This window comes from Zeus faber (assembly GCF_960531495.2).
Source record: "Zeus faber genome assembly, chromosome: 4".
NCBI lineage: Eukaryota > Metazoa > Chordata > Actinopteri > Zeiformes > Zeidae > Zeus > Zeus faber.
The window spans coordinates 6,008,199-6,018,198 of record NC_137191.1 but is presented as its reverse complement, the minus strand read 5'-3'; the positions used below and the strand labels follow the sequence as shown (position 1 = coordinate 6,018,198).

The following is a 10,000-nucleotide window of genomic DNA, read 5'->3' as shown; positions in this document are numbered from 1 at the left end:
GAGGGGCCGGGGATCGAACCGGGAACCCTCTGTTTACCGCACGAGCCGTACCTCCATTGCACACAACGGTGTGAGGTAGGCATCACACATTTAGTCCGACTACTCTCCCCCTGCTGCAACTTCCTCCCCCGTTTCCAGGAGCACTCAGTGTGTGACAGCAGCCGCAGCTCTCTTGTTAATGACGGCAAGCCGGTGATTCATCGCTCCGCCGCTACCGTCCATCTGCAGCTCGACTGAAGGCTGTGGCTGCGCACAGGGACCACCAGGTTATCCTCCCACGCAGGCAGGCGACCGACCAGGACGCGGCGAGCGCCGCCTGGAGCTCCTTCCTCCGCCACGGGGATCTTTTTTTCCTTCGATCTCATAGTGTACGCACGGCGGTGGCGCGAGGGAAACGTCCCACGGTGTAAATGGGAGAGACCGTGTCGGGGTCACGAGGTGAACTCACGATCCGGAGACCGGGGTCCGTGGCCGAGCTCGCTGCCGTTTCACGAAAAAAAAAAAAAAAACGAAACGCGGCCTGCACGCCGGGGGTGCATGACAGTAGATGCATTTAAATCACGGGTCCTGGCGTCTTCTCGCCTCTTTTATTCCGGTGAGATTGACGTCAGAGGCTCCGCCGGGGGCACGCTCTTCTGACACAAGTCGTCTTGGGTCCTTTCAGTACAGGAAGTGACTAAGTCCCACCAACAAATGGACGCACTGCGTTTCTCAAATGTGGACACCTTCAGGGCTGGGTGATGTCGACCAAATCAATCAATCACAAAAAATGTTGCCCAGTACCTCCATATTGATTATTTTGATTTTATTGATTTTATTTTGGTATTTCAGATGATATTCACACACTTTTAATGTTCTCGAAACAATTCTTCCTCGACAAAGCATCGGTTGGAACAGCTCCAACAGTCTATGAAGTTCCCGACATTCCAGCATGACTTACCGTCATGCAGCCTCAAAGACAGCATTTAACTACATCACCTTATCACCGTATCCAAAATCCCGACACGATCACGATCACGACGCCCAGATATCTGGTCTCATGTCACGATGTTGATATAATATCAATATCGTCACGCCCTAGGACACGTGTCTTCAAACGCATCGCACGGTGTTGAGTTTCTTTGTTTTGTGTTATGATGTAATTGTGTTCTACGCAGATTTTTTCCACATTCCCTCCCATTCTCCTGCGGTCTATTCCGCCGAAATCCCCACTGCCTGCCATCGCCGTGCGGCCAGTTTCCCGATCGCCGGTCGGCATCGGGGGGCCAAAGCGCTGACCCGTGCTTCCTGTCCCCCCCCCCCCCTCCAGGCAGCCATGGTGAAGCTGGGCGCTAATCTGTCCGACAAGCCGGAGGCCAAGCCTACCGTGGAGGACGGCTTCGACAACATCCCCCTCATCACGCCGCTGGAGGTCAACCAGCTGCAGAAGCCCTTCCCAGACAAGGTGCGCGTCAAGCCGAGGCTGCGGAAGAAGCGCGCGCGCGCGTGTGTGTGTGTGTGTGAGTGAGTTCCATATCAACCCGCCCCCCGTGCGCTCGCGTGGTTTCCGCTGCGTTCGGCCGCCGCGTCGCAAGCGGCAGGTTTGCGGTGCCGTGTCCGTGCGTCTGCGTCGTGCGGCGCCGAAATCCATGCGGCCCTGCTTACCTTCTCAGCAGAAGTCCGGACGCACGGCCGCGCCTGGTTCCTGTCCCCCGAGACGGCGTTGGCACGCGTCCCCGCCGGCCTGCAGCGGCGCCTCTCAGAATGCAGATCAGGACACGAGAACGCAGCGTGGCTTAATCACAACACAGCGGTCTGCCGGGCGGCGGTGCAGTGAAAAACCTCCCGAATATCATTATTTCAGGCTCTGATGCAACTGCACTTCTGTTTTTTTCCCTCCTTCCCGTACAACCTGGTATTTCATGAGCATTTTTCGTCCATTGCAAAGTCATTAACCCGAGGAGACCTCCATCGCCCTTGACAACACCAGTGTATTCATCCTCCGATCCGATCACAGGTTATGGTGAAGACCGCGACGCAGTATCAGCTTCGGCAGAAGAAGAAGAGGAACAACCTGTACGTGCCCAGCATCGGCAAGTTCAACATCAACTTCTACAGCGACGTGTCGGAGAAGGCCAAGGTGGGTGAAAGGAAGAAAAAAAAAAATATATATATATATATATATATATATATATATATATATATATATACTCTGTTGTTGTTTTTTTTACATATACGTTCCAATCATTCGGGAACTGCTGCAGGAAAACGTTTGGCTTCCCTTTGTGTGTCCAGATCACAGGCCTGATCCTCATCACCTTGGCCTTCCTGACCAGCGTGCTGCTCCTGCTGATGTACAAGGCCATGTGGTACGACCAGCTCACCTGCCCAGAGGGCTTCATCCTCAAGGTACGCACACGTGCACACACACACACACACACACGCACAAAACACACGTCTTGCAACACAACAGTAAAGTATGAAATGTTGGTGATGGTGGTGTCGGCTGCTTCGTCAGAAAACACCGTTGTGCACGGCCGCTGTGCCCAGGCTTGGATGCGAGGTATTGGGTTCGATACCGCGCTCGTGTACCCATGGTTGTCAAAACTACGGGTACACGGGTACGGTTCCACTTTGATTTTTCCAACTGATTTTCGTCAAATATTTCGATCCTAATTGGATTCTAGTAACCCTGAAACAAAACAGCCAATAAAATAAATGAAATAATGACAATAATAAACACACAGGGTCTGAGAAACCTTATCCCGCTATCGCTTGGTGGAGCTGATTAATGCAGGACTTGTATCAGTACACAGCATCGTCAAATACCCCAAAGTGAGTACTCAGAGCTGCCGCTTATTCATTAAAACAAAAAAAGAGGATGTTGTGTGTCCGCAGCTACCGGCCATCAAACCTTGAATTCAGCAAGTGTCCTCGGTAAAGTCTGTTTTTACCTCCATTTCCATTACCCCGCGTGTCAAGACGCCCGCCCCACGGTACTCACAGCGTCCGCGGCGCACCTCATCTGGCGCCGAGTCCCCCAAACACGTCCTCCCAACCCCAGACCCAGGAGGCAGCACAACACTCAGCCATTATCTCCCCGCCGCCCCGCGGAGGCAGCGCCTGTGAAGAGAGAGAGAGAGAGAGGGAAAGAAGGGGGGCGAGGGAGGGAGAGCGAGGGGGGATAGGGAGATGGGGGAGAGAGGGAGGGAGGAGGAGGGGGTGGGGAAAGAGGAGAGAGAGGGAGAGAGAGAGAGGGAGGAGGGGATGGGGAGAGAGAGAGGGAGAGAGAGAGAGGGAAGAGGGGATGGGGAGAGGGGAGAGAGAGAGGGAGGGAGGAGGGGATGGGGAGAGAGAGAGGGAGAGAGAGAGGGAGGAGGGGATGGGGAGAGGGGAGAGAGAGGGAGGAGGGGATGGGGAGAGGGGGGGAGAGAGGGAGAGAGAGAGGGAGGAGGGGATGGGGAGAGGGTAGAGAGAGAGGGAGGGAGGAGGAGATGGGGAGAGGGGGGGAGGGGCGAGGGAGGGAGAGAGATAGGGGGGAGGGGATGGGGAGAGGGGAGAGAGAGGGAGGGAGGAGGGGATGGGGAGAGAGGGAGCGAGGGGTGGGGCAGGGGGGTTAGAGAGGGGGGGAGGGCATTCGAGAGCGAGAGAGATGTGGGGAGAGGGGAATTGGGGGGAGAGGGAGAGGGGGGTGGAGAAAGAGAGGGAGAGAGAGGGGGGAGTTAGGGGAGTGCTTTTCTGGGCAGGCAGAGATCGGGACGCCCGCTTGTGTGAACTGGAGGGGTCTTTAATTAGGGCTGAGCGTGACTAAACTGTGATTAAAGGCTTAACGGTGAGGGGTGATAAGGGGGCGGAGGTGGGGGTGGGGGTTGGTTTTGGATGGGGGTGGGTGGGGGTGTGGAACCTTCCGGCAGAAGCTTTTGAAGTTTTGTTTTTATGTTGGTTACAGTCGCTCTCGGCCTACGCTGCAGATAATGTGCTGCTGGCGACAGGAAGAGATGGAGGGATGGAGGGGTGGAGGGGTGGAGGGAATGGAGGGCTGGAGGGTTGCCAGGGTGGAGGGATGGAGGGGTGGACGGTTGGCGGGATAGAGGGCCGGAGAGGTGGCAGGGTGGAGGGGTGGAGGGATGGACGGGTGGAGAGGTGGAGGGGTGGAGGGATGAAGGGATGGAGTGGTGGAGAGATGAAGGGGTGGAGGGATGGAGAGGTGGAGGGGTGGAGGTGGAAGGATGGAGGGGTAGCGGGATAGAGGGCTGGAGAGGTGGCAGGGTGGAGGGGTGGAGGGATGGAAGGGTGGAGAGGTGGAGGGGGTGGAGCAGTGAAGGGGTAGAGAGCGCACTCTTCTAACTAGCTGCACTTTGTTAATTAGCAGCACTATTCTAACTAGCTACACTATGCCAACAAGCAGCACTATACTTACTAGTAGCACTGTGCTAACTAGTAGCACTCTTCTAACTAGCTGCACTTTGTTAACTAGTAGCACTATGCTTACTAGTAGCACTGTGCTAACTAGTAGCACTCTTCTAACTAGCTGCACTTTGTTAACTAGTAGCACTATGCTTACTAGTAGCACTGTGCTAACTAGTAGCACTGTGCTAACTAGTCGCAGGTAAACGAGTGAAATTAAAGTGATTGTGCCGGCTCCGCCCCCCTCACAGCAGAAGCACTGCACACCTGCCGCCCTGGAGATGTACTACAACGAGCAGCTGCAGCCGGAGCAGGGGCCGGACGCCGGGCGCGGGCGCGGCCCCTCCACCGGGGCCGGAGGCGGGACCGGGCTCTACGCCTCCCTCAGCCACCTCCGCCAGGCGAAGAGGGCCGGGGCCAAGGCGGCGAAGGAGGAGGCGGCGGCGGCGGCGGCGGAAGAGGGGGAGGAGCGGGAGGAGGGGAGGGAATGAACGGACGGACGGGCGGGCGGAGGCGGGCTGAAAGATAATCACCGGAGGTGGAGGAGCGTGGAGCAGGCGGTGGGACGTTACACAGAGAAGCCTCTCGGATTAAAGATGGCCACTGTTACTTTACGTCATCTTCCTGCGAATTTCGCTCTGTTTTCCGTTATGACCTCACACGTTTCTTTTCGCAATTTTTTTTTATTTTTTAAAAAAATCTCCCCATTTTTATTTATTTTTTCAAATTTTTACCTTGACGTCGCTTTCGATGTTTTTAACGTGCGTTCGGATCCCGCCAGGAGATAATGGCCGTGGAGGTGGTGGAGCAGGTGGTTAGACGTAGGGTGCCTCCCGAAAATGAAAGACAACACCTCACAGAGTCACCAGGAGCGACGGGGCTCGCTGCCATTTTGTTATCATCACTTTAGAACAAGAACTTGTGTTCTTTTTTTTTTTGTGAGGTTTATTTAACGTTGTGAAATTACACATTATTATCTTTGGGGTTTTTTTTGTTCTTTTTTTGTTTTTCCAAAAAATACTCACATTTTACTTTGCGTTATTTCAAATAGCCCGTGTAATCCCCAAAATCCTCCCAGGTGAACCAGGTTTACCGTTATTTTTACGTCTCGTTTTAATGAGGAATTTCTATACATTGAAAACATTTTGTGAGCTTTATTTAACGTTACGAAACGTTTTACAGCAAATAATACGTTTTACTGAACGTGAGCTTCATGTTTTTTAACTGTTTTCTTTTAGAGCCTCTTATCTCACCTTTTTTAAATGTGCAGTGATTCTCTCCCGACAATTTTATTTTCAATTTTCACCCCAAAAAAAATCCGTAGTTGCCGATCTTGGTCCAATCAACACTCCACCATGACTGCGTGTGCGTGTGCGTCCGAGTGTCTTTCTGCCTGTGAGGCAGGAGGTGTCGACCCACAGTGTGAAGACGAGTCAGTGAGGTTGTTTTGGGTTTTTTTTTAGTTTAATCTGTTTTCACCGCTCCCTCCTCGAAATCTCTCCTGATCAGTGTTAAAAAAAAATATATATATATATATATATATATATATATATAAAAATGCAAAGCCCTTCAGCGAATGTGATAATGACCAAACATAAACGGTATTGACTCGTGCTGCGCAGCCCGTTCCAAACGCGCCCGATTGGAACGGGCTGCGCTGTAGGGGCGGGCGGATCGATACCAAAAGGTATGGGTACCACTGATACTGCGGCTGGTTTTGAAGATCCATTCTAGCGTCGATGGGATCGAAACCAAAGAAGGGATCGGATCCTCTCGATATATTCGCCAGCGTGCAACAAAAGAAAGCGACCAGCGAGGGCAACCAAACCCATGGCAGCGCTTTGTTTTGGGCGGTGCTGGCCCTGGTGTTTACTTTACAAAAACAACTCACTGTTTCCGGGGCCCCGGAGCCCCGCCCCGCTGCCGCCGCATGGGGGCCGAGCAGCGCCGTCGCGCGCTTGTTCATTCAAAGTTTGCTGACGTAACACGTGTCGCGTGTCCAAACTGCACCAAGTTGGAGGCCGCACGTCCCTGGGGCCCCGTCGACACACCTGCCAAGTGTGAAGTGGAAGGGATGACCTGGTCGTCGAGAAAATCAAAGGAAATACACAGTACATACACACAGTACATACACACAGTACATACACACAGTACATCCATCCATACATACATACATACAGTACATACATACATACATACATACATACATACATACTGTCTTGAACTAGAACTTGAACAAACAGTACATACATACATACATACATACATACATACATACATACATACATACTTATACAGTATACATACAGAGGTTCCTCCCTTTATTAGTTGGATACACAGCGTGATAATGAGAGAAGTAATCATACAGTTCTTATTCAGTGGTATATGTGCGGTTTATGTTTTATATAATAAATGTAATCGCTCACAATAATGTTAATTCACAGCAGTATTGTTTTGTTAAAGCTGAGTTCAGTATTTAACTTAGGATGTTACCGAACCTCAGTGTTGGCACAGTGCTGTAAATACATTTTGGATAATTGTTGTGGATTAATTCATCTATATCATTCAATTATTGAAATGATGACACGTTGTTAGATTGAGGTTTGGGATACTCATTGTGGAGCAACTCAGTGCAGCTATGGAACAAATGACATTTTTAAGTTAAAAAAAACGCAGTGGCAGTGTAATTACATAGTAAAATAAATGGCTACTTGTGCTGCTTTTCTGGAAGCTTTGCTCGTAAATTGTAATTTTTTTTTGTGTGTAAGATAAAAAATAATCGGTGTAATTCTCACATCACATGAATGGATGAAGTAGCAACTGAAGCCATTAATATTATTATTAATATTATTATTAGTATTATTATTATTATTATGATTATTTTATTACTTCTCTCGTCTTATGATTTTCTTATATATTTAATATATTCAATAAAGTTAATAAGCTATTTATTGGTAGAAACGTCTACGTTTTAGTTTTAAGATTTAAGAGAAAGATGTTTGTTTTGTTTTGTTTAGTGGAAGATGTGGTTTGAAACGTGGAGAGCTCTTTTTATGGAATGCTCTTTGGAATCAAGGGTTATTTCGGAGCTGGTGCTGAAGTGGCGGCACAGCACGTCCTCTCGCTCACTCACTTGAAAAGGGAATAAAGCTACGAAAGTGTCAAGTTCTCTCATTCAAGATGTGTCGTGTCCGTTGATTTTGCATATCACAGCCTGATGTCATGATGAGTCACAGTGTTGACGTTTCGGGGATGCTGGCTTCAGCACACGATTCCCATAATATTCCACAGCAAATCCTGTAGTAGTGTTTGTAGTGCTCACCTCAGTTTTCTGACAAGATTCTGCCGATCCTCCCATCCCGAAGAAGAAACCCTACAGAATCGTATAAGGTTTTTTTTAAATAATTTTTCATTTATTATCCTGTAGAATATTTCTATAATAATCCAAAGGGATGTTTAAAATGTTTCCTATATTATTCAGTATAATAATTCTACAAAAATCCTCAAGGACCTTAGGATCTTGAGGAACATGTACATGGGAAAATATGAACATCTGATGACAACATTGAAAAAAACAGAGTTAATGAGGACCAGGAAAACTGGAACAGCAACTGGTCACGTGGCCCCTTCCTGTCATAGTTATGGCAGTAAATGAGAAAGAAAAGGAGACGAATGCAACCAGGAGGCTGCCTGGGTGCGGTCAAAGCAGGTGCGTGTGAGTGTGATGATGTGGCTGATCTTTTTTTTATTTTAGTATTTTACCTGTATAATCCTATTTAATATTTCTGTAAGAAACAAACTGGATTTTATAGCATTTAAAAATATTTGGGCCAGCTGGAGCCCAGGAGCAGATAGAACATGTCATGACAGGCCCCTATCCTGAGTGTGTGTTGGGATGGGGGTTTTACCTGCTACTCGTTAGACCAACCGACGTCCAACAGGTATGCAGCCACCCCGACCCGATCACCTAGATCCCGGTCAGGTGTGGCTGCTCAACCAGACCATCCCCACACCGCAGTATTCTTTTAGTTTTTTAATTCCTGTATTACCCAACAATACTATACTTCAAAAATCCCGAAGCACGCTGTAAGATTTTTTTTTCCCTTCACTGCCCCACTTAAGTACTGCTGTACCCGCTGTACCCATTGAACTACACTGCATCCTAAACATTGTGCTACTGTCGTGGGTCTAGAAAATATATTCCTAAATTAACACCAACAATGTGTAAAGCTCCACGTTTTCACAGTCCAGTGCTCAAAAAGCTTTTGCATGACTGCTATGCTCAGAATTTAAAATATGACTTAATTCCATCGCTTGAAACTTCAGTTTAAATCAAAGCCAAGCCACCACATCCTTCCTCTCTCCCTCTTCCCCTCCCTCCCTCTTGCTCTACCCCCCCCCCCTCTCAGTTATGCTGCTGTGAGGCTGTCTGCATCTCATTTATGCTCACATATTTTCACACCATCGTCCTGAGCCCAGGGATGTGTGTCTTGATGTTTGTGTGTGTGTGTGTGTGTGTGTGTGTGTGTGTGTGTGTGTGTGTGTGTGTGTGTGTGTGTGTGTGTGTGTGTGTGTGTGTGTGTGTGTGTGTGTGTGTGTGCGTGCGTGTTTTCCTCTATGTGTGAGTGTCAGTACATTTTTTTATGTGTGTGGGTGAGGTTTGTCGTAATTGTGTGTGCATGCTACCCATATCTGTGGGTGTATCTGTATATGTGTGTGTGTGTGCCTGCGTGCGTGTGTGTGTGCGTGTGTGTGTGTGTGTGTGCGCGTGTGTGTGTGTGTGTGTGTGTGTGTGTGTGTGCGCGCGCGCCCGCCATGCCGGTTTTGTCCAAACATGTGAACACACATGCATATGTGCGCTCAGCCGCGGCGGTTACCCAAAACTCCACCGGGGGCCGATGGGATGGTTCTCCCTCCGCGTTGCCGGGTGACACGCTGGCGACGCCGCCGGCCTCGGGCATGGAACTAAATAAAGTGCTGAAAAGTATTTATTGGGGCATTTACAGACCCCATGCTTGGGCAAAAGCGCAGCGTGTTGCGCCAACAAAGCGCGCTTTCGGGGCCAGGGAAAATCATGTAAAAAAATCACCAGAACCGTCACGTAAGGGCCGCCAGCCTCGCTTCTCCCCACTTTATAGCAGCAACGGATCTCAGCAGTAAAATATTATGTTGGCTTTGAAAATTCCCCGCCCACACAAAAAAAAATACAAAATAAATATGAGCACTTATGACACCTGCCCTCTCAGAACGACAACCAATATAATGGATATTTGAGGCCCCGGAACCCGAAGGGCTCGATCGGCGGCGCAAGGTTCCTTCGGACGTCTTTTCAAGCTTGCCAAAGCTATGCTAAACCGACGGGTGTAGTTTATCCTCCGGCCGAGCGGAATTCTATGAAAGGGGATTGTCCGGCACAGCCGAGGCGGGCAGCGCCCTCCGTATGGCCCACGGCGCCAAAAGCCTCCGCCCCTCGTCAACGCCGCAAGCCCACGCGAAGGGCTTCCGTCGGTCGCGGCAGGCGCGTCGGAAGGATTCGCTCGTCGGGGAAGGACGATGGAGGCCGAGGGGAGAGGGGTGAGGATGAGGATTCCAACGCTCTGTGTTTGTTCGCCTG

The 10,000-nt window shown here is 49.9% G+C and overlaps 1 protein-coding gene across 1 annotated transcript in view; it reads left to right on the top strand.

The window, feature by feature from the left end:
• Positions 1-1,315: 1,315 nt before the first annotated feature.
• The window catches only part of caly (calcyon neuron-specific vesicular protein), a gene marked incomplete at both ends in the record, with an annotated part of 18,035 nt that continues 9,350 nt past the window's right edge, over positions 1,316-10,000 (top strand). The window contains 5 exons of the mRNA XM_079998902.1: positions 1,316-1,444; positions 1,997-2,119; positions 2,275-2,388; positions 4,638-4,787; positions 6,009-6,073. Coding sequence (XP_079855028.1) covers positions 1,316-1,444; positions 1,997-2,119; positions 2,275-2,388; positions 4,638-4,787; positions 6,009-6,073 — 581 coding nt within the window. The remainder of the gene's footprint in view (positions 1,445-1,996; positions 2,120-2,274; positions 2,389-4,637; positions 4,788-6,008; positions 6,074-10,000) is intronic.